At 38.6% G+C, this 26521-nt stretch overlaps 1 protein-coding gene across 1 annotated transcript in view; it reads right to left on the bottom strand.

Moving 5' to 3' along the window:
• Nucleotides 1-26521, bottom strand: part of ADGRA1 (adhesion G protein-coupled receptor A1) — a 454050-nt gene that overhangs the window by 195024 nt on the left and 232505 nt on the right. Inside the window, exons 8-11 of the mRNA XM_050959295.1 lie at nucleotides 23729-23893; nucleotides 15897-16095; nucleotides 11136-11285; nucleotides 6317-6478 (exon numbers count right to left, since the gene is read on the bottom strand). Coding sequence (XP_050815252.1) covers nucleotides 6317-6478; nucleotides 11136-11285; nucleotides 15897-16095; nucleotides 23729-23893 — 676 coding nt within the window. The remainder of the gene's footprint in view (nucleotides 1-6316; nucleotides 6479-11135; nucleotides 11286-15896; nucleotides 16096-23728; nucleotides 23894-26521) is intronic.

Here is a 26521-nt window from a genome sequence, read left to right on the forward strand (position 1 = left end):
AAAAAGGGCACGAAATGATTGTCTGCCGTTGCTTTCACGGAGGAAGGAATGAGTGATGACATTTACCCAGAATCACCCACGACACTGTTTTTGCACCATCATGCATTGGGATCTCAACCCAGAATTCCAATGGGTGGGGGAGACTACGGGAACTATGGGATAGCTATGGGATAGCTACCCACAGTGCAGCGCTCCAGAAATCGACGCTAGCCTCGGTACATGGATGCACACCATCGAATTATTGTGCTTTGTGTGGCCGCGTGCACTCAACTTTATACAATCTATTTTACAAAACTAGTTTATGTAAAATCGGAATAATCCTGTAGTGTAGACGTACCCTAAGACTCAACTTCACTCAGTATTGATTAGAATGGGGTGAAATTGTCACATCAAACCCCAGAAAATTTGGAGCATGCTGAAGGTTTATTTTGCAGAAGATTTTCACATGACTTCACACTAGTGGAAAATACTTTCTATCTGGCAGGGGAAAAAAACAAACACACATGCAAACAGTTTAGAGCTGGCTGAGAAACTGTTTTTCTGTCTCAGGAAAATGTTTGAAAATTTGAAAATATTTCCTGTCTTGATGGGAATAAAAAGCTGAAATTTTGAAGAGTTTTGCTGAATTGATATATCACAATATTTCATTTTGAAAGCACTAAAATGTGGTATTTCTGAAGGGAAATATATTAATCAGGATCCCTGACTTCCCACCTGGTGAGCTGCAATGGAGCTGGGAACCCTGGAAGCCCTAGCAGCTGCAGACTAAAGGTATGTTGACATGATTCTTGTCAGTTTCATGATTGCCCACCACTGAACAGCAAAGTGAAACTGACCAGACCCTGTTGTCATGTTAACAGAAGTCTAGTCAGTAACAGGGCTGCTGTTAGTGAGGACCGCAATGAAACTGACAAGAATTATGTCAATTTCAGGCCCCTGTGGCCAGGTCTTTGAGGGTCTTCCAAAGCAGCCAACCTGGTGGGGGATTCCAGGCTCCTGGTTTCCCCTCAACCTGCATGGTGTGCTGAAGTGGAACTGTGAGCCTGGAAACACTGGCTCCTGTGTTCTGAGACTCCCAGCTCAGTGGACTGCCAAGGAGCTGGTCAAGCAAGTTGGAAGGAAACCAGGCAGGTTTATGATGGAAACCTGACTGGCAGGCAGGTTTTGAAACGTGGGGTCCACTGGAAGTTTGTGAAAATCCAACCACTCTCACAAAATGGTTTGATCTCAATGAGCTGGCAAATTCCAAAAAAAAGTTTTGACAGAATTTTTCTGATCAGCAGTTTAGTCAGGATGTTGCAGGCTTGGAGCCAAAACCCTAAAACCTCATTGTAAGGTGGGGAGAAAATATGGTGGCTTTGTTGCCCTTAGGTCCTGCCTTGTCAGTCTGGATTCTGTCATAAGTCAGTGAGGTGTCTCATAATAACCCTTCAGTGGCTGGTTTATCTGTGTGTGCTCAAAATGAAGCTATGAAGTACAGTAAATTCCCATCGGCCACAAGTGCTGCCGCCTCCAATGCTCTATTTAGGCTAGGACTAATGGCTAATAGTAGGAGCTGCAGCTTCCACTACAGTTAAGGTTTCATAATATTTCCATTCTAAACCCTTGTTTAGTTGTTGCTAATTTTTTAAAAACATTCACTTTTCCAGATTTTTTGAGTAAAAATGGCTGACCCATTTTAGAACACAAGAAGCAGAATTCCCACCCCCCCCATTATAAAAAATATCCTGAGACTTTGTTTTGAACAGTCTAATAGCTGGAACAACCAGACAGAAAAGCTTTAGAATAGAAACCAGGTTTTCTTGGATAACTTGATGTACCCTACACATATAGGTTTCCATGCTGTGCACACAAATTTCACTGGCACAAGATATGCTTGTGGAAACGTCAAAAGATGTGGGTTCAACTCCCAGCTCTGCCCAAGACTTCTGGTGTGACCTCAGGAAGTTACATAGTGTCCTTGTGCCTCAGATCGCTCTAAATAATCCCACTGAAATTGTCAGAGAATTTCAGGTTAATTGTTAATGAGGCTTTCCCTTTCTAGGCTTAGTCTTTGTGCCCTTTGGCATTGTCCTGAGCTGCACACCCAAGGAGCCATTTTTGCCATCCTCTTAAGTGTTGCCTCAACCTGCTGTTACATACATGGACACCATATTATTTTCCATATTTATAGCACTTGGAAACAAGAAGATTAGTTTGGTAGCTTTTGATAAAATGCTTGCCGTTCTGACTGTAACTTGCTATGATTGTATGAGTGGAGTAGAGGTGGCCACCTATTTTAGATATAATTTCTGAAAAATGTGCTGAGAAATTATCATAGAACATGTTATTCCATGGCAAAGAGATTGCCAACAATGTCACTATCTAGGTATAGATAGCCAGGACAGTTTGCTTTTGAAAGCTAAACAATTACCATAGATAGATTATTAGATTAGATTAGATTACATTAGATTAGATAGACAGACATTCCCCTGGTGTTAGCTGGACTGGTGATCTGCTAGGTCACGCCAATCCTCGACTCTGGGAGCCAGTCTGCTGTGAGAACCGCCACCCCTGGGCTGTTCACAGCCTCTGGCATATAAACTGCTACTTGGATTGTGCAACCAAAATGACACTAGCCAATATCTCCAGTCCCAGACACAAACCTAGGAACCTCCGTCTTGCAGGGTCCAGTTATGCCCGCTGGATGCTGCAAGTTTATTTGAGTTAGTCAATTTAACAAAGAAACTGATGTGCATCAGGCTTGTTATCCCATGGAGCCTATGACACACTTCAAACCAAACACACTGCTTCAGGTAGAACAAACAAACAAATTTATTAACTACAAAGATGAATTTTAAGTGATTATCAATCAAAGAACAAGAAGTTGGATTTGGTCAAATGAAATAAAAGCAAAATGGATTCTAAGCTGATCTTTACACTTTCAGTGACCCTACAAACTTAGATGCTTTTCACAACAGGCTGGCTATTTGATCAGCCCTTCAGTCACTTGGTGGTGATGTCTTTAGACGGAGGTGGGAGAGGATGAGCATGGCAAACATCTCTCCCTTTTATCAGGTTCTTTCTTCCCTCTTCATCTCCACCCCTCTTCAGAGTCAGGTGAGCATTACCTCATCGCAGTCCCAAACTGACCAAAGGAAGGGGGTGAGGCAGAGCTTGTCTACACTACCAAGTTTTGTTGACAAAATTTATGTCGACACCCAAAGGTCGACAAAACAAAAATCGCCAAAGGGCATTCACACTTGCTCCCTCTGTCGACAGATCATGTCCACATTGGGGACACCATCATCGACAGGGTAAGCAATGCACTGTGGGTATGTATCCCAGAGTGCAGTATTGTGGAAAGAAAGAGCTGATTGCTCCGCATCTTGGGATTCTCTCCGAGTTCTCCCACAGCCCCCTCAGCTGCCGAGAGCAGCATCAGGAGTAGCTCTGTGAGCTCTCCAGGCTGAGGAATTGCAAAGCAGCACAGCAGTCTGTCCCCCTCGCCCTGCAGCAGCAGTTTGCCTGCTGCTGTGTTCCTAGTGCCGGGCAGAACAGGAGCATTCCAATGATTTGCTCTTTGTTTGTTTCCCTAACAGACCCGCACACAGATACTTCTTTGAGCTTTGAAAGGGGAGGGGCACATGCCTGCAGGGCAGTAGAGATCAAAACACTGAGCAGAGCAATCAGGGTAGGCATTGTGGGATACTGGCAGAAGCTAGTTCTGTGGACAAAACAATCAGCAGTGTCTACACTGGCTCTTTGTCGACAATAAAGGGAGGGGAAAAGACAAAAGTCTCTCATAGGGGTGGAAGTTTTTTGTCACCAAAACTGGGCATTTTTCATGACAGAAGTCCCACCGTAGTGTGTACGCTCTTGCTGTTTTGTCGCCAAAAGGCAGTTTTTGGCGACAAAATTTGCCAGTGTAGACAAGCCTACACTTGAGAGTCTAACAGATCCTTTGTTGTTGCCTAGGCTGGTGTCCTTTGTTCCTGTGAGGCTTGGCTGCGTTTGTCCCATACATGCCCTGATGAGGTGTGAACTGCCCCTCTGCTCTTGGAGAGGTTTTGCCTGGGCTTGCTTTAAGCCATGAGGACACATTTTCAGTCTCATAACTATATACATGAAATTACAACCTATAACATTACTATAATAACAATTACTATAACGTTACCATAACAACAATGCTCAGTACATCATGAGCCTTCTGAAAACCCCTGACATGACAAACTTTGCATTAGATATCACACAATCATAGTATAAAGATGAACATGGGGGTGTAGGACGTTCCCATGAGGGACAGAATGTCACAGATAGATAGCCATGAATGGAAAGGTATCGCAGACTGTTCAGTAAATTTACACATACATTAACAATGAAATTGATTTAATTTGACTGTGTCAGGTTGGCACGCTAAGAGCAAAAAAATAGCAGCCTTTTCACTTGCTTCTGTCCCATCAGAAGAATTTTATGTTCACAGGAATTTAGTCTTACTTTTTAATATAATATACAAAAAAAGAGTTTCTTTTTCACTCAGCACGGTAAAATTAATTTGAAGCCATATATAATTTCCTACCTTAAATGTATTATTATACATGGGATAAAATATCTGGAGTTTATACATTTGAGAAGATGTAACAGGCCATTCCTTACGTACAGAACAATATTTATATATACATACCACTCCAAACTCAGAGAAGCATGAGGAAATACAATGGATCTACTTCCCTATCTTTCAACTCAGGGGTTTGTTTGCCTTTGTGATAACCCATCCCATAGTGCATGAGAAAAACATGTCTGTCTTCCCCGCAGAAAACACTGCCATTTAAGAAAGTTTTCAATAGACTGAGAAAGAAAATGGCCAGGTTCATGTCATACAATTGACAGATGTAGTAGGAGACTTAATTTTTCAGAAATTATATCTAAATCAGGTGACCACTTCAAAGTCTGTGCAGTCTTACTCTGTTTAAAGAAACTAAAGCAATTTCTGTGAGCTAGTTAACTGGCTAATTGCTTGCTGGCTGGTGTGCAAAAGGAACGGAAGTTGTTTAGTTTGCGTGAGACTACACAAGAAAGTCCACAGATTTGTTTATTTACAAGCTGCACTCAACTGTGCACTGAATCTCCTACAGAAAACTGTAAGAAGAAAAAAGATAGAGCACAGCTAATAGGTTAGGGATACAGATCTACAGCTTGCATAAACAGAAAGAATTACTTTGGATAGGAATGTCAACATCCTCCCGAAGCAGTGACAAGAAAAATGACCTATGGAACTTGACATTTAAAATAAACCAGGAGTTTATACAAATAGAGCATCCCCTTAGCTGTTACATAAAAGCCAGCCCTAGGAAGATGCTTTACTGTCTATACATATTCTAAATAGATACATACATAAAAATGGGCATTGAAAGTGATTCTTTTCTATATATAGAACAAAGAGTCCTGTGGCACTTTATAGACTAACAGACGTATTGGAGCATAAGCTTTCGTGGGTGAATACCCATTTCATCAGACACATGTGTGCCAATATATCTGTTAGTCTATAAGATGCCACAGGACTCTGTCACTTTTTACATATCCAGACTAACATGGCTACTCCTCTGATATTTTTCTGTATATAACCATTTCAATGAACAGCTTTTTCAATGAACTCAACCATTTCAATGAACTCTTTAAATATTTAATTTAAAATGGTAAAGGGTTTGGATTTAAGCTTCTGATTTTGGTCCATTCTACTATTTAAATGTTGAAAAACTGCTAAAAACATACTCAGTGTCCCAAGAGTGAACTCTTGTGAGCTGGAGGCTGGGCATTTTTGGTAGTAGGTCCAAGCATCTACAATTTGCGCCCCATAAAAATAAGATTAAATACAAAACTAGCTGCTATCTTTACCAAGAGCAACAAGATGCACCTTTTCAGCCAGGCCTTTCTCACCGGTTTACGCTATAATACCTAGAATGCTCTCTGACAGCCATATCGAAAGCTGCAGGCAACAACGGAGCATGTTGTCTTATCCTCTTATTGGAAATGTTGATTGACCCAATTTAAGCCTTCTAAAATGAACACATATACCAACAGTGATGGGTAAACTGAAGTGAACAGCAATACCATATTTGAAGAACATGCCACAAAGGAAACAATCCACTATAATAATAAATAGATAAATGTCAGTTATTGAGCCTATCAGTAATGTTAGATAAACCTACTGTATTTTTGCTTTTTCTGTCTTCCAACAGTACTTTAATGAATATAAAATGCTAAGGCAAAAATTGATAGAAAAATGACAGCTCTTTCAAACAAACCCCAACAAAATATTTATAATTTTATTACATACCTTTGATATAACCTGAGTATGGCTGGTCAGTGTCTGATTTGTAATGTGCGCCACACATTGTACAATCCTGGTACAGGCTTTGTTTTCATTCTGGGCCATCCACAACACATGGTCATCTACCAACATTATGTTGCTGGCAATTTCAACTATAGCATCTCCAAGCTGAAGGAAAAAGTAATTACATGGGAATCTATTATACCATTAAAACAGCAACAAAGAACACAAGAGTGCAATTGAAATTTGGCACTTTATTTCACCTAATGACAGTCATTTTAAGGAGACTAGTCATTCTATTAGATCATTACATTTAAAGAAACACAGAGATCAAGGAGAAGAAGAGACAAAAGTGCCAACTGACATCAAAGAAAATACACTTAAATAGCGAACAAAAAAGTAATATCCCCACAGTTTTTATTTTTTATGTATTTATTTATTTGTGTATTTCACCATTTTGGGTTAAAGCAGGTGCTATTGGTCATTTTTTTCTATTAACTAAAACAAATTAAAATAAAGTAACACAGCTCATTTTTGGTTTATTACAAATATGTTTATTGATTAGGGCTGCCCAGAGGATTCAGAGGGCCTGGGGCAAAGCAATTTCATGAGCCACTTCCATAAAAAAAAATTGCAATACTATAAAATACTATATTCTCTTGGGGGCCCCTGTGGGGCCCAGGGACTGGGGCAAATTGCCCCACTTGCCCCCTCACCTCCGGGCGGCCCTGTTATTGATCATTCCACTGGTTGATTTTGGTATTTTATTCTCCTCTGCTAATTTAATATGTTCAACTCTACTGTTTGTTTTATTAATGTGGGATATTTACAAGTCTTTATTTTTAAAGAATTTCAGTTCTCCTCTTACTGTCTCAGCCACTAGATCTTCCCTATAACATCAAATATAAATCCATAAAAAAGCAATTCATCTTTTCCCAAATTAATTTTTAAAAACTAAATCTATTTGAGTTATATATGCCCAAGGAAGCATTCTACTCAGATGAAGTACATTTTAATCAGGATTTTTAATCAAGATTAACCAGGCAAAACGATTTCCTTCACAATTCATATAAAACCAAACCAAAATACCAGAATGAAAACCAAAACAAACACTTTTCCCCTCTAGAACTTCTTGTTTTCTGAATTACAACCCCCTTTTTCTCCCCCTTCATAAAACAAGAGACTATGATGGAAAGAAGAATACAGCCATAACTGCTACAGTGCAACTTGCAATATCCCTTGATATTTTACAGCATTTTGTACAAGAAAGGAAATGCTCCATATGACTGAATACATGCCTAGCAAGGGTCTGCATCAAAATTCCGGCAGTTTGTGAGAACCTGACAAATTTCATCAGACAGCAGAGCGAACAGTGCCCCAAACAAAGATGTTCCTGAGATTAATACTGTGATACCCAAGAAACAATAATTTTAATATTTTGATGAGTACAATGATTATTCAGAAAGCCTGAAATGTTTCTTTGACTTAAAAACACAATCAACTTAAAAAACACATTTCTGTCTGAAAACTACTTTCCCTGGTATTGTTACAAGTAATACCTACACTTACTATAACTGAGAGGGTTTTAAGAAAACATGTTTCTTTTTTTACTTCATGCATTTGACAGCACTTTGTGTATAGTCAGTTTCACAGTTTCTAGGGAGAGAGGGCCTAATTCTCAAAAGGACGGAGAACTCACAACTCAATTTGAAATTAATGAGAGTTGCAGGTTCTCCATACCTCTGAAAATCAGGCTCATAGTCAGTTTACATTTTTGTTTGCTTGCTTCTATGTATGAGTATTGCAGTAGTTCCAGGAAGCCCATGAAGAGCCCCACTGTCCTAGGTGCCTTAAATGAGTCCTTGCCCTAAATAGCGAAAGTTGAAGAGAAAAACATTTTAGAAATGTGATTGTAATGATAGTCCAAGGATTTCATCTTGAATTGAATCAATGATGCAGTGGCTTCTTTCTTGACTTTTCACTTTTAAATGAATTTTTTTTTTTTGGAATTTAAATCAGATTATGAAGTAATATAGCCTTGTAAATGTATATAGCAGTTTTCAGAACCCACAGATATGGCATCCCAAAGAGTTTACTGATCATCTCACACAAAAATGATGCATGGAAGAGTGATTACATTCAGGGGCATAAAAATAACTAAAAAATGTTTCAACAGGGAAAGACGTAACCTAGTAGATCTGGCTATGTGGTTCAAAGTACAGATATTCAGCAGAAAGAAGAAACCCATAAAGCAATAATACTCCGACATCGAAGATGGCAGACATTAAGAAATTAAACAGGAGTTTGCAGTGCTAATGGTTGCTGAAAAAGCCAATGCAACTTTAAACTTTATATACAGCAGTTACACAACAATGGACAAAGATATAATGTGTCCTCTCTATATGGCTCTTTTGCGACTACCTGAAATAATATATTATTTTCTGGTAACCTAATTACTAGAAGGCTACTGACAAATTGTGTTACTGACACAGTGAAGAGTAAGAAAGATGATTAGGAAGCTGGAGGCAATGATTGATGAGCAAAGATTAAGACACACAGCTCAGCTAAGTGAGGGACAGGATAATAGCCTATAAATAAAGAAGAGGTCGGAAAAGTAGGGAGATGAAGCCATTCTTTAGCATAATAAAATGTGCTAACTAGGAGTAATAGCATGAAATCAAGAAAATGAAAAATTGGATGACTGTAAACACATTTTCCTGGCAGCGTGATATACTAGACTGTGAAATTATGCCCCAGGAGAAGCCATGAAAGCCCTATCGTTTGCACATTTGACACTAGATGGGACAATGCAAGAGTAAAATGTGCAGTAAGGAACCAACATGCACTGGTTGTAATGTAGACTAAATGATCAAATTGGTCTTTTTCTGCTCTAAGCATGTTGTCAACACAGATGTTGCACAAATTTAACTAAAATCGGTTTAAAACAGTGCAAAACTGTTAACCCACTTATGTTAGTTTACAAGTGATTTATATCAGTTTAGCTTATGACACAAGTCAGTTGGAGATAGCTGCGTGGTCACATAGGGGTTTGCACTGTTTAACTAAATCAGTTTTAAACCACTTTTAGTTATACCATGGCAACTTCCAAGTGTACAAAGACCGCTGATTCTATAATTCTATGGCAAAAGGAGAACAGTTCAGGTATCCACATTTTTTTTTGTACATCACTAGTGAGATTAAACTAAGAAACCAGTAGGTGTTAAGGATGGGTTTGAAGAAGAAGAGAGAAAGTGCTTAGTGAGGATGAAAGCTGGAAGCCATTCCAAGCACAGGAAGCATCATGAAAGAAAGGGCATGTCTTCACTTCAAGTTATGGTGTGAAGGCAAGCATAGCTCTGATAGCTTTAATCTAGTGAGTGTGGACAGCAATAATAGTGAAGATGTGGAGACGGGCTAGCAATCCAAGTATGTATCGAGCACCCCCAGTGGGCTTGTCTTCAGGTGCCCAGCCCAAGTACAAGTCTGTGCCACCACACCTTCACTATTCTTAGTACCCATGGTTCTCTCGATTACAGTCAGCACAGGTCTGCCTACCTGTGCAACAATCACGATTTTCACTCGCAGTGAATACATACCCAAAATGTGAAGCTGAAAGTGGTAACAGTAAGGAGAGAAGGTGGAGACAGTGAATGGTGTGAGGGATTATGAAAGAAACGGTTGGAGAAGTAACACGCAGTGAGGGGTGGAGTTGTGTGGCTGCTTTGATAATGTGGATCAGGAGTCTGAACATTACGTGGAAGGAGGGGCAAAACCAAATGGAGCTGATGCTAATTTATGTAATGAACAATACATAAGGTGCTAGTACCAAAACCAAAGAAGAATCAAAGGATTTTTGAGGAGAGTTATAACTGAATAAGGCTGTTTTTTTTGTCAGAGAGAAAATCCTCACTTTTTTTTTTTTGGTCAAAAAGCAACATCATCATATTGGGATTCTGAGCCAGGAGGCTGAAAAGCAATTGTAGCTTCGAAATATGACTCTGGGAAGCACTTAGTATGCACTTTAGTTCTGGAATCTGATGATGAAATTAAAGTTGAAGGCACTCTCAAAGTGGCACCATTAAAAACCCCAAAGCCAGAATGAAATGAACAATACGAAATCAAAAGAAAACAAATGTTTTAACTATAACTATCACGTATTCAAAAATTACAGATTATGAAATCTTTATGCAAGCAGCTACTCTGAAAATTAACAATGAAAACTTGTATGAGTATCATTGCTGTTCTCTATTAAAAGCTATTTTTTCCTTTGGAGTTTGCATAACTCTGATTAGATTTCCTTGTAAAATGTCATTCCCTGACCTAGGAGTTTCTTCAGAGAGTTATACTTAAAGAGGCATTTTGTCCTCTTCACATGAAGTGATACACACACTCTTAATTCTTTAAAATGCAGTGAAAATATCCTCCATAGTTATTCTGTTGATAATACAGAATAAACAAAATAACCATTTGTGACATTCAGATACTATTATGGAAACATCCAGAAGGAAAGGCACCCTGGAATTACTTCCAATACTTTAGCCACGTATAATTTAAAAAGGCACAAAGTAAAGGAAATGTGTGTGCATGCTAAAATATTTTGTTCCAAAACAGCAATGGATCTATCAGGCAGATGAGAAGGCTCAATCCTCCTCTTAGACACTGAGCAACCCACTGCTTAATCTTTTGTACAGCGTATATGCATTCACAAGAGCAGGAAGCAATTTTAGAATCTACACTGCAATGTGTGCCTGCCTATGTTAAAACAGGACCATGCCCTAAACGTACGTGATTTCAATTTTAAGTAGTAGATTATTCAGTATCTTACATCTTTGACTTCATCCGCGATGACTATTAACTTTTCCATTATGTAAGCCAAATATATAATATCCATCTTATCTGCAAAGTTGGAAGCACCTCTTGTGTAGGCTGCAAGTTGGCGGGAAAATTCAAGAGCATTGGTGGCGTTGACGTGCATCTGGAAATACATCAGAATTGTTATGTGTAATATCTGGCTTGGCTTTTATCACTCTCTTAAAATTTCTGAGGCTATATACTTTGTTCAATGTGTACCAATTTAGGATCTGATCATAGAATCATAGAAGATTAGGGTTGGAAGAGACCTCAGGAGGTCATCTAGTCCAACCTCTAGCTCAAAGCAGGACCAACACCAACTAAATCATCCCAGCCAAGGCTTTGTCAAGCTGGGCCTTAAAAACCTCTAAGAATGGAGATTCCACTACCTCCCTGGGTAACTCATTCCAGTGCTTCACTACCTACCGAAATAGTGTTTCCTAAAATTCAACCTAGAAGTCCCCCACCTCAACTTGAGACCATTGCTCCTTGTTCTGTTATCTGCCACCACTGAGAACAGCCTAGCTTTATCCTCTTTAGAACTCCCTTTCAGGTAGTTGAAGGCTGCTATCAAATCCCCCCCCTCACTCTTCTCTTCTGCAGACTAAATAAGCCCAGTTTCTTCAGCCTCTCCTCATAAGTTAGGTGCCCCAGCCCCCTAATCATTTTCATTGCCCTCTGCTGGACTCTGTCCAATTTGTCCATATCCTTTCTGTAGTGGGGCCCCCAAAACTAGATGCAATACTCCAGATGTGGCCTCACCAGTGCCAAATAGAGGGGAATAATCACTTCTCTCAATCCTTCAAAAGACTTACACATGTGAATAGTGCCACTGACCTAAAGTGAAGCGTGTGTACAAGTCTTTGCAGGATAAGGGCTTTAGTCAAATTATTTTCACTAACATGGAACCATGCAGCTGAAAATCAACACCCTGCACTGAATCAGGATGCCCTAGGACCTGTGATTTTTATCTCATATACACTGCTGTGAATCTGAAATAACTTTTGACTTCAATGACATTTCTTTGGATTTACACTAACGTGAAGGTGACCAGGATACATGGCTCTTGGAGCCTTTATGTCATGATCATGTCCAGGGTTTCATAACTGCAGCTACTGGAGTAAAAAAATCAGTTTAAAAGCAGAGAGATATTTTTGTATTGACATTAATTTTTAGGTACAAAAGCAAGTCCCAACTCTGAAGGTCTGGGAAAATTATAAGCAAGTGGTTATAATGGAAAGGGATTTTCATCCTCAACTATCACATGCACTACACACATTCACTATACTCTTTCTCAAATTGACTAATTACACAGATGACTGCAGTTCAAATAGACTACACAAAAACAGGCTAATAATGACTCTGTGCAGCTTGGCTCTCTAGCTTGGATTTGATAGTAACATCTGACTATTAAACAAATTGTTTAATAAACTTTCTGCTTTGGCAACAGGCAGTATGATTTCTCTAGAGACCCAAAAGTACTCCAAAAAGGGGAAGAGGTGAGACAGGAAACTAATTAATGGAAAAAAAAAAAGCAATAAGAAAAAAAAAAGAGTCCTGTAAGGAAAATTCACAGGTATGTGTGAGATAAAGATATTTTCCATGGATAAAGGCAGAGTAAGGAAACAGACTGTTTGGATTCATTATCCGGAACCACTAAAACCACACAGACTAAACAGATGACCAGGCAAAAGAAAGGCATTGCTTTGCTGTAGCATTCCTGCAACCCAACCTTTTAATTTCTCTTCCCTGAGATGCTTTTCCTCAGATTAATCTTCGTCTTTGCTCACAAGTAGAATTTTTTTTAAAAAAATGACATTTGGCTTATCTATAAACTGTTCTAGATTATTATAAATGGAAATCATATTTCCAGATGGAACTGTCTGGCTTTGTTATGAAAATATGCTCTGTTTATGTTTTAGTTTAACTCTGATATTTTAATTCATTGTATCTCTGATATAATTAATTTGAAAGAGTCCAAAGAGTAGAAGAGGCATAAGATCAAAGAGCAATTCTCTTCTTTCCTCTGTACCTTTTGATGGCATTGTTTGTGTGAAGTATCATTCCATCAAGACTTTTTTTTTTTTAAAACAAGCTAGAATTAAAGGGGGAGTTTTGCAGGCAGTGGCTTTAACAGGCACAAGTTAAAAATACTTAGGCTTACATATTTAAGCTTTGCACTGAGAACAAGCAGTGGAAACAGCAGCCCCTCTACATAATATTCCTCGTAACTTTTTCAGACTGAAAGCAGAGTTTATTATTAACATTATTTATGCAGCATTGTAGGTCTGTATCAGGCTTTACAGAAATAAAAGTGGAAATGCTCTCTACTCCAGAAAACACATAATCTAAAGGCCTGATCCTGCTAATTGCTCAGCAACCTTAATTTCCCACGGAGTCTGGTGTTCAGCACCTCTGACCAGACTCTGCAATTTGCAGCATCAAATTAAGCAAACACAGGGAAAGATAATGGACAAAGCTGGTGGGAGAGAAAGGAGAGATGAGGGTTTCAACAAACCAAGATAACGTGATCTGATCTGTTATGCTGCATGCAGCCCATGAATGTATTTATTTCAAAGAGAAGCTTGTGAAAAATGTGAAAAAGAAGCCCTAGGAGTGGAAGTATGGAAGAAATCTAGTGAACCGAAGCAATTTCAGGCTAGGTAGGGTAGATGGGTGCGCTAGGAAAGGGAGGCTGTTGTCACACATCTGGGCAGCGTATGAAAGGAAGTGCATGGAAGGAGACAAAGAATAAGAGTGGTGGAGTGAAAAGAGTGAGCTGAGAACTGAGGCATGCAATTGAGACAGGAGGATGTGCAAGCAGGTACAGAGCTGTGCAGTTCCAGCCCCTGTCCTCCCTTCTATACACTTTCCTGCTCTCTCCGTATACCTCTTTCCCCATCTCACCCAATTTTTTGAACTTTGATGCTATCCAGACAATGACTGGGGATGGAGGAGGTGATGGCAGCTGCTTCCCTCTTACAACCTTTAGTCTAATGACTAGGGAACTCAGCTGGGATGGAAGAAATCCCAGTTCGAATCCCTACTCTGGTGCCCTAAGCACTATATGGGGTATTCTGGGGTGGGTCTTTCTCAATCTCTCCTGTTGAAGCTGTAAATAATGAAATATTTATTGGAGCAGGGACTTCAACTTGGGTCTCCCACTTCTCTGTGCTAATAACTAACCAAGGAAGTCCCAATGACTCTAAAGCCTAGTGGTTACAACACTCACCTGGGAGGAGGGAGACTTGGACTCAAATCTCTGTTCCAGAGTGACTATTTGAACCTGTCTCCCTTACAGCCCAGATGAATGCCCTTCATGCCACGGTAAAGCTTGGGGGTTGGAGGAGGGAACACCACCTCCCATTCCCCGTTTTGTGACTCTAGTCCTTTAAAAATGCTCAGAAACAAAACATTTTGGATTAATGAAACATTTTGTTCGACTCACAACAGACTTTTTTGAATGACTGAAATTAAAAAATAAATAAATCGGATTTACTTCAACCCAAACCATTTTTTTCCCAGTTTTTTCAGAACTGCCATCAAACCAAAATAATCAGTTATTCACCCAGCTCTACCAAACCTTGCCTCCAGTAGCTGCTGAATACTTCTCATGCTAGTCTAAAACTTTCTCTCTTTCTGTTTCCTACAGCTCCTCTAGTCTGTGCTCTGCTTCTTACCCAACTGAAATGCTCACAGAACCAGGATCATAGCAATGAAGAGAGGCATTCCAGCTGGGGAGTCAGAGATATAAGAATGCAAGAGAAACTAACACTACTGTGGTAAAATGTGTGTGTGGAAGAGAAAAGACAAATTGAAGAGATGCTCTGATGTTTCATCGTCCTTGTCAGTGAGTACCAGCATGCCACTTCATTACCAATGTTCACATAAGTTCCAGACAAACGGAGAAAAACCCATTGCAATAAAGATGCTGATATACTGTACACACTCACATCCACGGCACAATTACAGCATGACATTATTCCAGTTTTACCTCAGTTTAAGTATAGTTACACTGAGGTAAAACGGGAGTAACATAGGGTATGTTTACACAGCAATAAAATACCTGTGGCTGGCCTGGATCAGCTGACTTAGGTTTGTGGGGTTATAAAATTGCAGTGTAGACATCCAGGCTTGGGCAGGAGCCCAGATTCTGACACCCTACAAGGCCCTGCAGCCTGAGCCCCATGCACCCAAGTCAGCTGACCCGGGCCTGCCATGGCTGTGCTGTGGGTCTTTTATCACAATATAGATGTACCCATAGTGGTGAATTTGGCCCAAAACATTTTCCTATATATATCATTTTTACTGTCTCTTTTGTGATAGAGAAAGCTAAGGAATAGGCCCTTTTCTTATTCTCAGAGTATCAGTTTCCACAAACTCTTCAAATAAGAATTGCTTCATTTAGATGAAGCACTTCATTTTGCCTTGCTAGAAAGTAGAAATCCCAAACTTGTGCCTAAATTCAGGTTTGCTTGCAAGCTGTGCAATAAATCAAAGCTACAGCAAGGTGGCCCCAGTTAGTACTTTAAAGCACCATGATCATATTGCTCCATGGTATTTGGATCCTGACAGGAACCCAGTGTTGTATACCCTAGAAACAGACACACATTCTGTTTAGTGTGGAGTACCAACAACCACCTCATATTATATATATATATATACACACACACACACACACACACACACACGCACACTACAGTATATTCTATGAATAAGGACTCTGTAATATTACCTGACTAAAGGCATGAAGGACTTGAGTTACTTCCTGTGAATACGGACATTCAGAATAGTTTTCATCTGCCCAGCGTCCCGTCCGGTTACATTTACGCCATGCCTTTGACTCTTCTGCTCCATTGTGGAGAGAAATGGAGCTAGATGAATAGTGAAGACAGGGGTGATAAGCAGTTATCCCAGCTAGAGTTTTGGGCCATCTACGAGGAGGATAATAATAAGCAATTTTAACTTGACATGCCTTATTTAGAACCAATTTACAACATGGCAGCAATATGGCAGAACATTTAAAAAAAACTGTCAGTACAAAGTAATAATTTAAAACATTTTATTTTCTAAAAATAGTTTCCTGTTTTTGTGCTTTGTAGTAAATTACTTTGTTTTCTTGGGAAATGCCAAAAATACACTAACCCAGAGTCTGGCAGTGATGAAAACTGCAAATGATTTGTTCTAATGAGGCGTTTGGTTGTTAAAAAGTATATATAGATAGATAGATAGCATGTTTCCTCCATTTGTGTCTATGCAGCTTTCTAAGAGCAGAGCTAAAGGGCACAGAGCTATCTGAAAATGCAACATCTGTTATTAAAAACCAAGTGGCAAATGCTCCAAAATGGGATGGCCATCTGTACTGTGGATTTTGGCCCAAAGCCACAGAAGGGAAGAGCATGAGTTCCCTTGCAAAGTCCACCTTCTGCCTCAAGCACATGGAAACCAATCTATTGGAGATCTGCAGAACCTGGGACCCATGGGTGAGGAGGGTGCTAAGCCTGAGGTGAAATGGGACAGTTATGCTCTAACAGTTTCCCCTAAAAAGTATAATGGATAAGCCAGTGTAAGTTACACATGAGTTCCTCTGCTGTGCTGTCAAGTCACTCCTGGAAAGAGGACTCATAGGGCAACAGCAGTCAGCATAGCTAAATTAGGCTAGAAGGGACCTGTGGGCAATGCAATGTCTCTGTACTGCTACTGCATTCTGAAGAGGTTCACAAAACCCAGGGAATCTGAAACTGTTGGGGCTGAATCCTGTGCCTGGGAGGACAAAACATGTTCAAATGATTAAAAGGGGAAATTAGAAGGAAACGTAAATACAATCTGACAGAGTTTCAAATGCCATCGTAAGTTTGGAGAGGATCAGGCCCTTTAGCATGTCTATACAGCATTTTGGAGTGAGCCTCCCAGTCTTGGTCAACAGACTCGGGCTGGCAGGGCTTAGATCTAATCATTACATCAGTATAACTTAAACTGAGGATACGTCTACAGCACATTTTGGAGCGAGTCTCCCAGCTTGGTTCGACAGCGCTGCCTACACAGTTGTTTTTAGAGCACTAGTAAGAGCCACTAGTCTAAGAACATAAGAATGGCCATACTGGGTCAGACCAAAGGTCTGTCCATCCCAATATCCTGTCTACTGACAGTGGCCAATGCCAGGTGCCCCAGAGGGAGTGAACCTAACAGGTAATGATCAAGTGATCTCTCTCCTGCCAATCATCACCACCCTAAACAGAGGCTAGGGACACCATTCCTTACCCATCCTGGCTAATAGCCATTAATGGACTTAACCTCCATGAATTTATCCAGTACTCTTTTAAACCCTGTTATTGTCCTAGCCTTCACAACCTCCTCAGGGAAGAATTTCCACAAGCTGATTGTGTGCTGTGTGAAGAAGAAATTCCTTTTATTTGTTTTAAACCTGCTGCCCCTTAATTTCATTTTGTGGCCTCTAGTTCTTATATTATGGGAATAAGAAAACAACTTTTCTTTATTCACTTTCTCCACACCACTCATGATTTTATATACCTCTATCATGTCTCCCTTAGTCTCCTCTTTTCCAAGCTGAAAAGTCCTAGCCTCTTTAATCTCTCTTCATATGGGACCCGTTCCAAACCCCTAATCGTTTTAGTTGCCCTTGTCTAAACCTTTTCTAATGCCAGTATATCTTTTTTGAGATGAGAAGACCACATCTGTATGCAGTATTCAAGATGTGGGCATATCATCGATTTATATAAGGGCAATAATATATTCTCCTTCTTATTCTCTATCCTCTTTTTAATGATTCCTAACATTCTGTTGCTTTTTTGACTGCCGCTGCACACTGCGTGGACGTCTTCAGAGAACTATCCACAATGACTCCAAGATCTTTTTTTCTGATTAGTTGTAGCTAAATTAGCCCCCATCATATTCTATGTATAGTTGGTGTTATTTTTCCCAATGTGCATTACTTTACATTTATCCACATTAAATTTCATTTGCTATTTTGTTGCCCAGTCACTTAGTTTTGTGAGATCTTTTTGAAGTTCTTAACAGTCTGCTTTGGTCTTAACTATCCCGAGCAGTTTAGTATCATCTGCAAACTTTGTCACCTCACTTTTTACTCCTTTCTCCAGATCATTTATGAATAAGTTGAATAGGATTGGTCCTAGGATTGGTCCTAGCACTGACTCTTGAGGAACACCACTAGTTACCCTTCTCCATTCTGAAAATTTATCATTTATTCCTACCCTTTGTTCCCTGTCTTTTGTTCTATGTTTTCTGGATCCCCCTTGTCCACGTTTGTTGAACCCTTCAAAGACCTCTAATAGATTAGTAAGACATGATTTCCATTTACAGAAACCATATTGACTTTTGCCCAACAACTGATATTCTTCTATGTGTCTGACAATTTTATTCTTTATGATTGTCTCAACTAATTTGCCCGGTGCTGATTTTAGACTTACTAGTCTGTAATTGCTGGGATCACCTCTAGAGCCCTTTTAAAATATTGGTGTTACATTAGCTATCTTCCAGTCATTGGGCACAGAAGCGGATTTAAAGGACAGGTTACAAACCATAGTTAGTAGTTCTGCAATTTCACATTTGAGTTCTTTCAGAACTCTTGGGTGAATGCCATCTGGTCCCGGTGACTTGTTACTGTTAAGTTTATCAATTATTCTAAAACCTCCTCTACTGACACCTCAATATGTGACAATTCCTCTGATTTGTCATCTACAAAAGCTGGCTCAGGTTTGGGAATCTCCCTAACATGCTCAGCCGTGAAGACTGAAGCAAAGATTTCATTTAGTTTCTCCGCAATTACTTTATTGTCTTTAAGTGCTCCTTTTGTATCTTGATTTTCCAGGGGTACCATTGGTTGTTTAACAGGCTTCCTGCTTCTGATGTACTTTTAAAAACATTTTATTACCACCTTTTATGTTTTTGGCTAGCTGTTCTTTAAACTCCTGGGTGTGTTAAACAGGCTGGGAGACTCAAATGCAATGCAGACATATCCTCAGTTTAAATTATACTGATGTAATGTTTAGACCTAAGCAGTCATACAAGTACTCAGCTTGCCAGTGACGCATGTAGCACACCTCGATTATAGTTTAGATTAAACATGTAAATTAACCCTTTTTACTTTTGCTCTGAAGGTTGATTTGAACGCTAGTACATAATACGCTGATAGGTTCTGAGCCATCTACATTTTTTCAATGCCAAAGAAAGCTAAGCCAAGAAGAAAAATTATCTTCCTTTTCCACAGCTAACTAACCAATGAAATAATTCATCAAATGGAGCAAAAACATTGGATTCAAAATGAAACATGAACAGAGTTTTGAAAAAAAAGAAAAAGAAAATACCACATATTTTCCTCCTTGCATTTGAACTGTATGTTACCTTTAGTGAAAGGTAGTGTACTGTATTAGCTAAAAGCCCAATTCTTACCTCAAACATAAAATCAATGAGGGTCTTCAGAAAAGTAAGCACCTAATGTAAGCAAGGCTGTCAGAATCTAACCCTTTAGGATTAGGAATAATGCAACTTAAAGCTTTTACCTTTAGCTCTTAAGAACAGACTTAGAGTAAGTGGGAAGCAAAGTACAGCATCACACAGAATATTATGCAGTTCATAGGATCAGTTCACTCTGATTCACAATGCATAATATTCTTATTGCAATTATAAATACCACCTGGGCCTGCCAACTAAAAGGACCAACCTTCCACCGCATTTATTGCTTCTCTGCCCAATAAAGAGGCAGTTCTTTTTAGTTCTGCTTTTGTGGATGATGTCTTTCTACCTACATATTTGCTATGATATCAAAACCTCAAAGATCTTTCCATTAAAAATTACTGGCATGTTAGCTACATCTCAGAGGAGAAACCTTTGAAACACGCTTCATGTGTTAATGCTAAGTTTGCTCAAAAGAAGTTCTCTATAATTTTACATTAATTCCCTTCAAATGCCAAAAGAATCCATGGATTCAAGATACTTTTGATCTATGCTTCAAAATTAAATTTGTCTGGACTTTCTGAAAGATGATCAATAAGGAGAGAAACATGCATTCCTGTTCCTTTGATTTATATATAAAGGCAAAATGCCCTTGGAGTTGGTTTGAGACACTATGTAGGAATTTATACATCTTTTATTTATAAATAAAAGGATGACATTTACTGGCAAGTGTATAATGGGCTTCTTAAAGTTGCCATTTGAAAGCTGCATTGTGTGGCACTCAGTACTATTTTATATAATCTATTTTAAAAATGGTTCATTAAAAAGCACCCAAAATTCACTCTTATGGGGCTAGACAGAAAGGTAGTTTTGCCAGTAACAAATAAACCCAAGCAGCTCTGGTTGAGACTTTTAAAGGAATCAAAGGAATTTAGCTATGCGTCTTGCATTAATATCAATATTTTCCTTGAAATTTGTGGTGAAGCAATAATATGTTTTGGGGTAGGTTTTTTTGTTTTTTGTAGAATTGTGAAAACAATCTTTGGTGGCAGTAAGTTTTCCTTCTCCCCCCCACCCAACTCTGTCTATGTTGTACTAGAAGTGAAAGCTAGAAGCAAAGTCCCAAGAAAAATTGACTCATTCTCACAGTTTAAGGATAAACTGAAGGAGAAGATGTTTAGTCCAGTTGGAAGCTTGTACACAGAGCGCTTAGCTCCCACAGGAAAAAGTCCCTGCCCACCTTAGTTTTCTTTTAATTAATTATGCAATATCAACTGTTATGATAATCAACCTGGCAACAAGTTACCTTCTTGCTCTTTGGAGACGGTTACACACTGGTGTTACTGCAGGACAGGTTAAAATAACTTATTTTATAGAGTGTTATACTCATCACCACCATATTTCAACTTCTCCTAGTGAAAATCTCTAGCAATATAGCGGAATCCCTAGTTGATTTCATGAAGTCTCTGGTTCTTCTCCATTTTGGGAGTTACAAACTTTTAAAAACATATCATGTGATTAAACTGGAGATAAATCATAAGTTACATTTGGTCACCACTTAGTGCAGACTATGGGATTAATATGTAATTTTAGGGGAAAAGTCTACCCAAATGCAACTAATATACTTAATCTCTTTCTAAATACAATTTGTGGGTAATACTCATATTTATTTAAAAGAACAAGTTTTTCAGAAGGCAGGTTTAAGTATTTTATTACTATTTTTTCCAATTTTACTATATATTACTAGGTATTTTTGTAACTTGGGTACTATATTCATAAAAAGTCACCTCAAGTAATCTCTGTTTATCTGAACAATTTTCACTTTACATTTTTAGTATCTCCAGTGGAGTATTCTGTAACCGTTGTAATGCTATTTATTGCTCCTAATAGCACCTGAACAAAACAACTTGAACTCAAATGGATTATTCAGAAGTATATTGAAGATCATATCCTTTAATGTTTTAGTGCAGTGGTTATTGACTTATTCTTTACTATGATTCTGTGTTACAACAGAGAAAGGAGTCCCACAAGTTTTCAGAGCCTCCTCACATTTAGCCATAATGAAAAGAAAGGCAGTCACAACCCCGCTAAACCTTCCATGACCTCAGGTTGAGAACCCATACTATACTGCAAGCATTATAGCAGAGTTTCTCATAATGCATTCTATAGACCACAAACAGGGCCGTCCTTAGGATTTATGGGGCCCTACGCAGTATTATTAAACTGGTGCCCCTATGCCGGATGGCAGCCCAAGCTCACAGCCTGGTGGAGGGGGCAGAGGAGGGACTTGACAGCAAAGGATAATGAGATGCCCAGCCTGCCTCAAGGTGGCGGAGAGTCACAGTTCCCCGCAGAGATTTCCATGCACTCTCCCTCATGCAGAATGGACATGAAGAAAGTACCTAATTAAAAGCACTAAAATTTGGGAATAAAAAATGTCAGTCACAGGTTTTTTGATATGCCCTGAAGTTTGTCAGAGATTTATTTGCAAAAACTTCATAGGAAGGGTGAGTCAGCTGTCCTGCTGAATACAACATTACATATAATGGAATACATGATGGAGCTCTTCTCTGTTTTACATTTTCTTCATCAGTATTTCTAAGCTGAATTTATATTTTAAATGTACTCAAATCTTAAACCAGCATTCCAGATTACTACATATTTAACTCACTGAAACAAAGACATTCTTTTAAATTAATCAGAGAGGTTTAGTGTGTTCATAACAATGTTCATTGCTTTTAGAAAAAGGGAACAGTAATTTACTTTGTGTGATCTCCATAACAAGAGACATGGTTATGAAATTTCACCAACTTTAAAAAAACATGTTTCCAAAGATTTTAGGTATAACAAGGATTTTGTCTTACTAAGGTACTGATTTTGCTGGAGGGTTCTTTTAAAACTAGTTTGTTGGATAGTCAGAAGTAAAGAAAGGGAACTCTTTGTCCAGCTATCTGGAAGGGAAGGACTGTTGTCCCTTTAAGGTCTCTCTTCAATGGGGAGTGGGGGGAGAGGTGGTGAAGGGATGGACAGGAAGACTTGGAAGCACTTTTTTTTTAACTATAGTAATTAAAATGTGTATTTTAGATAAGGGAGGTCTTTTGAAGGATTTATTTAAAAAACTATGTCTGAAGATCCACAATTTAAGGCTAAAGATGATTGTGCATCTAAAACTCTATGCAAGCATTTTTTAGAAATGTGATTTTATAATCTTCACCAGCTCACTAATGAAATATTTTTAAAGCAAATTTTAAACTAAGGTCCTGTAGACTGACATGTTCTGTGTAAATATTACATTAATGCACAACTATTTTTGTCAGTAAAGTCAGAAACTGACAGTATAAAAATGTATTTGGGCATAAGCTTTTGTGGACATCTGATGAAATGGGTTCTAGTCCACAAAAGCTTATGCCCAAATAATTTGTTAGTCTTTGAGGTGACACAAGGACTCGTCCTTGTTTTTGCTGATACAGACTAACAGGACTATCACTCTGAAACCTGTCAGTATATACCTTGGGGTTGGCAAATGCCTGTTAAATGTCTCTTTAACAGTTTCAATGTTGTGCTAATAGGTCTGGCAGGCTGGAGGTTTTTTCACTTTTAACTATTAGATTCCCTCCCAAGGAAGACTCACCAGGCTAGAGCAGCCATCTGTGGGAGCTTGCAGGAAGGGTCAGAACAGGGATAGGAAAACTAGAGGGTGGACACTAAGACCCAGTGGTGCCCCAAATTTTCAGGTGCCCTACGCAGCTGCCTATGTTGCCTATGCCTAAGGACGGCCCTGACCACGAAGCACCTGCCAGTGGTCCTCAGAGATCTGGCTAGTCAAAGGGTGTTGGTTCTTCATCCTACTAAAGTACATTTAAAAACACAGCAAAAACTAAGTGAGATACTTTCCTAATGTTCCTTTTCCACATGAGCACTTGTTGTCATAAGGATACTTAAATAAACCATGGATGAGAGGGAAAATAGTCCACAAGTCAATTTCTTGCATTAATATGAGGTCCATGCTGAGAAAATGTTTGAGAACCTGTTGTAAGTAATGTGGCCAGGATGAACGTATAGATCCATTTTATAGAGGACAAAGGCCTTTGCTTTCTTCACGTTTGTATATTTTAAACTTAGACAAAATCATACCTGAAATCTCCTTTATTATTAATTATTCTTTCTTCAGGGCAGTAGGGTGCTGCTGTTTCTAATACCACAATTTCTACGTGCTTAGTACTGGTTCCATAGGAGTTGTTGATCAGACACTCCCAATCTCCAGTTGCACCAATGTCAATGTTGGACAAGATAAGCTCACTATATGTATATATAAAAAAATAAAATACAAATTATTGACCACAGCTAATCTATGCACAGGTAGACATTTATTACTTGAAAAATATGAAGTTCTCTTTTAGGAATTTACTACAAAAATACAAAACCATTTGTGTGTGTGTATTGCGACAGACAGAGAAACATGGTGATTTGGTATGAAGTTTTCATCAACATGAATTTGGATTAGCTGTTCTGACCATGAGTGACAAAGCCACAGATATTTGTACAGGTCATCCCAAATGAGTATCAGTTACATACAAAAAGCTACATGAAAAGAATGTTATTTACACTGCAAAGTCAAACAACGGAAAGTTAGAAAATGCCAGATTTACAGTTGCCACTGCAACCTGAATTTGGTCATGATGTCCTCCACCCCAAAGATGTTTTAGCAACTCCAAGGCATTCTCAGGCCAGTGTCTTGTACTGCTGCAGCATCTGCATGGGCCTGGATCTTTACAATTTTCAGTGATTTTAGCAAACTGTCAACAGTTTCCTGAGTAATGCAAGCAAGAAGATGAAAATGATAATTGTATTAGTATTGTGCAACTCAGGGGCATCTGAATGGCAATTCGAGGGACAACGAAAATACATTTGTATAGCCAGGGGGTTCTCATTGTTACTGTTTCTGCTAACAGTGGAGGTGTTACTACTTGTCTAAAAAAAAAACCCCTAAATCAAAAACAAACAAACAACCCCCTCCCCACACAAACCCTTAGAATGGAGTGTTAAGAAACCTAAATATAGGGGTTATTATCAAGTCCCCAACACTGAAACTTCTGTGCAGTACCACACCATACTAACATGTTGACTCTGTATGCCAAATATTCTGCAAGGTTTGGGGAATTATTTTAGACCTATTTCTAAATTGTATTAATACTATTTTTCATAGACTTCAACATGTCAGCCCTGCTTCCCTTAGTATAATGAGGGAACCCTTTACCCCATTGAAGTCAAAGGAAATTTTACCATTGACTTCAATAGGACCAGGATTTCACCTAATGAGTGCAATTCCATAGATCTTATAAACAAAAAAGTTAACTATTGAATTTCTGGAAGCAAATTCAACATTTAAGTCCTTATTAAAGATGCATTTCTGCTGTGCTACATACAGCAAATATTCTTCGTTTGAGTCCTACCTACAACAAATCTACTTGGAAACAAACAAACATTGTTCCCCTTCCTCTAACTTGTGTATCTGTCCTTAGACTGCGAGATTCTTGTGTCATGGCTCTTCCCTTTCAGAATTTCTGGGAGGTGCCTTGTTAATTGTAATCACTAACAAACAATGAGACACCTTTAAAAGATACCTAAACACTTTTATTTACATAATTCATGTTGATATTTTAAAGGTGTAAAGTGTCATGATCCACCATGAAAAATTTACACCATTGAAAAAAGCTTGCTTTCGAATAAACAAATCGCAATATATTAATTAGACCGTAAATCTGTCACTGATCCAGAACTGAATATTGCTCATTCTGATCCTCAAGGAAATGCATTTCTAGGAAGAAATTCTAGATTTCAAAAGGAGTTGGGAGGACGGGAAAGGCAACATCTCCCTGAAAATTTTTTATTTTTTTACAAAAATGGAAGCTGTTCAAATCTGCTCAGTGACTTGGAATGTTAGATGTTCTGGAAGAAATGGATTATGGCCAGAATGCAGGCAAGGTGATAAATGTGCATGATAAAACAATATCACATAGTTCAGTAACTGTCAAACTGATATCAAAATAAAATCTGAGGTAGTTAAAATAAAACCTTATCGGCAGGTGTTTGGAGGTCCTTTAAGCTATCTGTCATGAGTTTGACAATTTTTAAAGGCAATGTGTAGTAAAAAGAATTATACCAGAATTATTGCATTTTGTCATCTTAAACTTCTTGACAAATTTCTATTCTTTCAACTTAAATCATGATGAATAAATTAAACAACACATTAGCTGCATGAAGGTGTCCAATTTCCTCACAAGCAAACTAGTTGAACTGATGCTGTCATCTATATCAAAATGGACTACAATTGATTGATTCACTCAGCAATTTATATTCCCATTTTTTTTCTCCATAAACAATGGAGGATGACCTCCTCAGCTAGTCACTTCAATACCATTAACCAGTTGATAATGATTCCTAAATTAAATTTACTCTTTCAGACCACAGATACTTTCACACCACTTTCACAGTCAGCTGGGGACAAAAACTTCTAGCTAGTTGAAAAATTTCCATTGAAACTGTTTTTCAATAAAACGTTTTTTGAAAAAAAATGACTTCACAGTGGCATTGAGGCAGAATAACTTCTGAAACGTGTGAAATATGGGACAGTCAGATGAACTAATCTATTGATATAATTGATAAAAAAGCATATAAGATAACTGTTAATGTTTTGCATTTGAGAACAAGTTTGATGCACTTGCTTTTTGAGTATCTGCTGGATACAGATGTGAAGGCTTTATGGGGGTACCAGACTGCATTATCAACAGCTTGTGGGAAATCTGAAGCTGGAAAGGAATGTACATGTCTTTCCCCTTAACTTCTTATTTCCATCCTTTTAAAGTTCTGATTGCACAAAGTTTTGCCATAATCTTAACTACTATTAAATGTAGTTTTTGTTTGCTA

The sequence above is a fragment of the Gopherus flavomarginatus genome, chromosome 6 (genome assembly GCF_025201925.1).
Source record: "Gopherus flavomarginatus isolate rGopFla2 chromosome 6, rGopFla2.mat.asm, whole genome shotgun sequence".
NCBI classification, from domain to species: Eukaryota; Metazoa; Chordata; order Testudines; family Testudinidae; genus Gopherus; species Gopherus flavomarginatus.